Genomic DNA, 6,184 nt, shown 5'->3' with positions numbered 1-6,184 from the left:
ATATAGGTGTCTCAGGTGCACTACAGGAAATGAGAAATGAATATTGCAAAAAAAGAGAGAGAATACACAAAAACTGATTTTTGTCACAGCATGCTGTCTGTTTGTTACGTCCCCGGTCTAGGGTCAGGGACATAACAAATGGGACATATGAGTATAAACTCCAAAACGACGCAACAACACTTAACGCTAATCTTTTATTACAACAAAGACATTTAAACAACAACAGAAACACAAAACAGGTCTGGGCAGTCTAAGTCCTATCTTCTCGTCCTAATACTTCACTTCACCAACAACAGTCTATCTTCACCAACAACAGTCTATCTTCCTCAAACACTCTCCTCCTCTTTTCACCAACTCTCTTCTCTTCACCAAAGCAGCCACCATTTTGAATCCTCTTCCCGATTACAGCCCACCAATCACAGCAGGAAGTGGGAGGAGTCCAATCAGGGGCTGATGAGGAGCCACCCTGCAACATTACACAGAAAGAAAGAGAGAGACACACACACAAACACAACAGAAAACACCCATAGTCTGCCACGGGACGTCACACCCCCACCACCAAAAATCAACGTACTATGTTGATTCACCCAAAAAAAAAAAAAACTAAAAGGCCCGTGACAAGGCGTCAGCCAAAACGTTGTCCGTCCCACGTTTGTATTTAATTTCTAAATTGAACCCGTGCAAAACCAAGGACCAGCGCATAATACGCTGATTTGTGTTTTTCATCCGAGATAAAAACACCAGGGGATTGTGGTCAGTAAAAACTAAAACAGGTTGTGCGGTAGACCCAATGTATACTTCAAAATGTTGCAATGCTAAAATCAGTGCTAGCGCCTCCTTTTCGATGGTGCTGTAGTTCACCTGATGTTTTAAGAACTTCTTTGAGAAGAAGCAGATGGGATGATCAACTCCATCTGCATCTTCCTGTAACAGCACAGCCCCAGCTCCAACCGCGCTGGCATCCACCTCCAGTTTGAAAGGGCGCTGGAAGTCAGGAGCAGCAAGAACAGGGGTACTGCAAAGAAGGTTTTTCACAGACATAAAAGCATTCTGGCATTCATTGTTCCAACTAAACTGTACTCTGCCTCGCAGCAGTTCAGTCAACGGACACACTACCTCCGAAAAGTTTTTACAAAAAGCCCGGTAGTATCCAGCCATTCCCAAAAATCGGCGCAGCTCCCTTTTCGATGTGGGAACTGGGAAGGCAAGAATGGCCTGAATCTTAGCCATCACAGGTTTTACCTGGCCTTGACCCACCTCTTTACCTAGGTAAGTCACAGTGGCTTTGCCGAACTCACACTTTGCCAAGTTCAAAGTTAGCGATGCATCCTGCAGCCGCTTGAACACAGCTGTCAGAGTGTGGATATGCTCGGACCAAGTGGACGAATAGACAATAATGTCATCTAAATAAGCGTCGCAGTTTTTAATTCCACAAAGCACTTTAGCCATTAGACGCTGAAAAGTTGCTGGTGCATTACGTAACCCAAAAGGCATAACCTTATATTCTAAGAAATTATCCGGTGTGACGAAAGCAGAAATTTCAGAAGCTCGGGGAGTCAACGGAACTTGCCAATAACCACGAAGCAAGTCTAATTTACTGACAATACGAGCCGAACCAACCCTATCAACACAATCTTCCATTCGGGGCAATGGAAATGAATCGGGTCTAGTTACTGCATTTACTTTTCTGTAATCAGTACAGAAACGAACTGTACCATCAGGCTTAGGTACTAACAGACAGGGACTACTCCATGGACTACAGCTTGGCACGGAGAACCCATGTTCCAACAAATAATCAACCTCAGACTGCATTACCGTACGCTTAGTGGGATTTAGTCTGTACGGGTGCTGTCTGATTGGGGCATGTTCACCAACATCAATGTCATGCTTTAACACTGTAGTACATGACGGAACATCACCAAACAATGTCTTATATGTCCGAATTAAAATCATAACCTGCTCCCGTTCGTTAAGAGGCAAATGTGACAGATGTGCATCTAAGTTTTGTAAGATCACACTGTTGTGTAATCTGGGCGAAGACACAGGAACATTTCCTAGATGTAACCCATCCTCCTCGGGAGAATATGCATCCAGCAGGGGCATAGAAGCCACGGATAACACAGCAGCTCCTTTACCTGGTGGATCTACATTGTCCTGTGTTGCATCACTGTCTCTCATAACGTATTTCTTGAGCATGTTCACATGACATACACGCATTTTACGTTTACGGTCAGGAGTGCGAACAACGTAATCAGTGTCACTTAACTGGGACTCAACCACATAAGGACCTGAGAATTTTGCTTGGAGAGCAGACCCCATTAGTGGTAATAAAACCAGAACTCTGTCACCCGGCTGAAAAGATCGAGAGACTGCTTTCTGATCATATCGGGCTTTCATAGACCCTTGTGCATGTTGTAAGGAAGCTCGAGCAGTAGCACAAGCATTATGAAGCCGTTCCCGAAAGGAACTGACATGATCCAGCACATTAGTCTCTGTCAATGGTTCAGCTACCCAGGCTTCTTTAAGAAGCTTGAGTGGACCACGCACGGTGTGACCGAATACAAGGTCAGCAGGACTGAATCCCAAAGACTCCTGAACAGTTTCACGAATGGCAAACAACAATAGTGGGAGACCCTCATCCCACTCTTTAGCCGAGGCTAAGCAATAAGTACGGAGCATGGACTTCAGAGTTTGGTGAAAACGTTCCAATGCTCCTTGCGACTGGGGATGGTAAGCACTTGATACCAGATGCTTTATTTGTAATTCCTCCAAAACTTGCTTAAAAAGGCGAGACAGAAAATTCGAACCTTGGTCCGTTTGGACCAATTTTGGAAGTCCAAAAGTAGAAAAGAACTTCACTAAGGCTCTCACTATATTCTTAGCCTTTAGTGAGCGTAACGGAACTGCTTCCGGGAAACGTGTGGCACTACACATTATCGTCAGCAAGTATTTAAAACCTGTTTTGGTACGAGGAAGTGGACCAACACAATCTAAAATTATCTTCGAAAATGGTTCGGTGAGGACAGGCACAGGACAGAGTGGCGCGGGTGGAATTGACTGGTTCGGTTTACCAGCCAATTGACAAACGTGACACGATCGACAATATTGAGCAACATCGGATTTCAACCCAGGCCAAAAGAAATGGCGCAAAATCCTGTTATATGTTTTTGTTACTCCTAAGTGTCCAGACATCACGTTGTCATGCCCTAAACACAGCACCTGAGACCGAAATTTAAGAGGAACCACCACTTGATATACTGAATTCCAACCTACGTCATCAGCAGTTGGAGGATTCCACTTCCTCATCAAGATCCCTTTATCCCAGAAAAAGGCTACCGAATTTGCAGTTATGTTGGCCTTGTCAACAACAGCCGAACGACACTGCGTTAAAGTAGAGTCTTTTCGCTGCTCCTGGGACATAAGCGTTTTACTTACAGGCAGCGACATTGTTTCATCATCATGGACATTAACAGCACGCGTCCGCGGCGCTCCCTCTACCACTCCGCCGTCTGATGGCGCTGCACGGGAGACCAGAGGGTCAGAAACAGCCATAAACGTATCACACAGCTCATCCGTACTCTGCCGGCGTGCCTGCGCTCGGGTGACTGCACAAGCAGGGAAAACTGACTCATAACCCGGCACCACTGAAGAGGGTGGAACCGCAGGGTTATCAATGACCTCCGGAAGGGGAAGAACTTTCCCTCCAGCCAAATCGTTCCCAAGAATAAAATCGATTCCCTGCATAGGCAGTTCGGGGCGCACTGCGACTTTGCACGAACCTGAAAATAAAGCACAGTGCAGGTTTAGAACGTGCAGTGGCACTTTAACGATGCCTAATTCAATACCCCGCACCAGTACATAAGAGCCACAGAACGTGTCATCAGAAAAGGGCCAGACATTCGCTAAAACAAAAGACTGCGCAGCACCGGTGTCTCGTAAAATGCGCACTGGCACTGCACTACTGTTTCCAGCAGCTGCGGAAACTGTACCAGCAAGCACAAAAGGTTCATAGACAGGATCAACAATAGTGGGGACACTCACAGCAGACTGAACAAACCCAACCCCTTTTGGTGAGGATTTAGGAGGTGAACCGTGCTTCTTTAAGAGTTTTGGGCATTTAGCGATGAGGTGGCCGGTCTCGTGACAATAAAAACATGCGCGACCATCACTAAAGGAAACGGGCGAAGATCGAAATACGTTCCGATCCCGTCGGAAACTCACATCCCGATCTGGTTTTCGTGAGACTGAACAAAAACACAACTTTATGAGTAAGCACGAATTCATCTGCGCAGATGGCTGCCTGCGCCAGCGTTGACTCTTTCTGGTCGTTCAGATGAGTGGCAACAGCTTCCGGGACGCAGTTTTTAAATTCCTCCAAAAGGATTAATTCACGAAGCTGTTCCCACGTACTGACCTTACTGGAAACACACCACCGGTTAAACAAAGCTTCTTTCTCTCTGGCAAACTCCACATACGTAATTTGCTCACCCTTCCTAGACTTCCGGAATCTTTGACGGTACGCTTCCGGGACAAGTTCGTACGCGTTCAGAATTGAAGTCTTTACCACATCATAGTCAGAGCTGTCGGCTGACATCGAAAACAGGGGTTTGCGACTCGACAGACAGGACAGACTTGGAAGCTAATTCAAGTTCGAGACGCTTAAATTCTAGGTCTCGTTCTTGACGTTCACGCTCAAACTGGCGTTCGCGATCACGTTCTTCCAACTCCATTTGCTTAAGGTGCAACTGGCGTTCGCGATCATGTTCTTCCAGTTCCAATTGCTTGAGTTGTAGCTGATGCGCTAGCTCCTTTTCACGCAGCCCACGAGCTTCTCGGTCAGCCCGCAGTTTTGCTGCTTCAAGCTGCATCTGCTTCTCTTGCAGTGACATTTCCTTTAACCGAATTTCACTAGAGAAACTCTCGCTGGACTCTTCCAAGCCCTCAGCAGAAAGTGGACTACCAGATTTAACACATGGTACCCCCTTTTCCACCAACCCGACTTTTAACGCTGTTACTAATAAGTCTTTCAACTTTCTATCGGCGCTGGCAATGGGTATGCCATAAAAGTCAGCTACACCCAATAGCTGCTCCTTGGTTAACTCTGCTAACATCTCATCGGAAGGGAACTCAACAAAACCCTCAAAACCTGTTGCCATAGTGACCTGTAATTCTAATCTCACAACAATATATAAATTGAATTACTTGGTGAACCCACCAAAACAAAGAGAACCTACACAGACCCAACTACGGCTCACTGGGATGTATACCAGAGTCAGTCTGCTCCTGTGGGATTCTAGGAACTCCAGCTCCTAATCTACCTAACCAGCCAGCTACCTAAGATCTAGCTAGTCTTCAGGGAAGTTACCAGTTTTAGGCACCTTTAAACGCAAGCTCGCAACATTTCCAGTCTCTGACTGAGACAGAAATGCTCGACGCGTACCTCCCCCTGGATTTTTCCCCAAAAACAATAAACCAAAACAACAAACAAACATAACAGCGTCCGTTGGAAGGACCCGCTCAAGGCAGAACCCAGCTGGACAGCTCTACCTATCCAGAGTTCACCAGAAAACCCACATAAACAGAAACTCAAACTCACCCAGATGAGAACAGTTGCCAAGGTCCACAGCCTACACAATATCCTACCTACGCGATAGGAAATCCCGGACGAGCCCCCAAAATTTGTTACGTCCCCGGTCTAGGGTCAGGGACATAACAAATGGGACATATGAGTATAAACTCCAAAACGACGCAACAACACTTAACGCTAATCTTTTATTACAACAAAGACATTTAAACAACAACAGAAACACAAAACAGGTCTGGGCAGTCTAAGTCCTATCTTCTCGTCCTAATACTTCACTTCACCAACAACAGTCTATCTTCACCAACAACAGTCTATCTTCACCAACAACAGTCTATCTTCACCAACAACAGTCTATCTTCACCAACAACAGTCTATCTTCACCAACAACAGTCTATCTTCACCAACAACAGTCTATCTTCACCAACAACAGTCTATCTTCACCAACAACAGTCTATCTTCACCAACAACAGTCTATCTTCACCAACAACAGTCTCCTCCTCTTTTCACCAACTCTCTTCTCTTCACCAAAGCAGCCACCATTTTGAATCCTCTTCCCGATTACAGCCCACCAATCACAGCAGGAAGTGGGAGGAGTCCAAT

At 45.9% G+C, this 6,184-nt stretch overlaps 1 protein-coding gene across 1 annotated transcript; it reads right to left on the bottom strand.

Moving 5' to 3' along the window:
• Positions 1-598: 598 nt before the first annotated feature.
• On the bottom strand, positions 599-4,868 carry LOC114770646 (uncharacterized). The gene is made up of 4 exons (XM_028964709.1): positions 4,691-4,868; positions 4,489-4,587; positions 3,436-3,779; positions 599-984 (listed from the first exon to the last, which is right to left on the bottom strand). The coding sequence occupies exons 1-4, from the start codon at positions 4,866-4,868 to the stop codon at positions 604-606; spliced, it is 1,002 nt and encodes a 333-aa protein (XP_028820542.1). The 3' UTR covers positions 599-603.
• Between the last annotated feature and the right edge of the window lie 1,316 nt (positions 4,869-6,184).

The sequence above is a fragment of the Denticeps clupeoides genome, chromosome 20 (assembly GCF_900700375.1).
Source record: "Denticeps clupeoides chromosome 20, fDenClu1.1, whole genome shotgun sequence".
In the NCBI taxonomy this organism is placed as follows: domain Eukaryota; kingdom Metazoa; phylum Chordata; class Actinopteri; order Clupeiformes; family Denticipitidae; genus Denticeps; species Denticeps clupeoides.
This window is presented reverse-complemented; position numbering and strand designations above follow the sequence as displayed.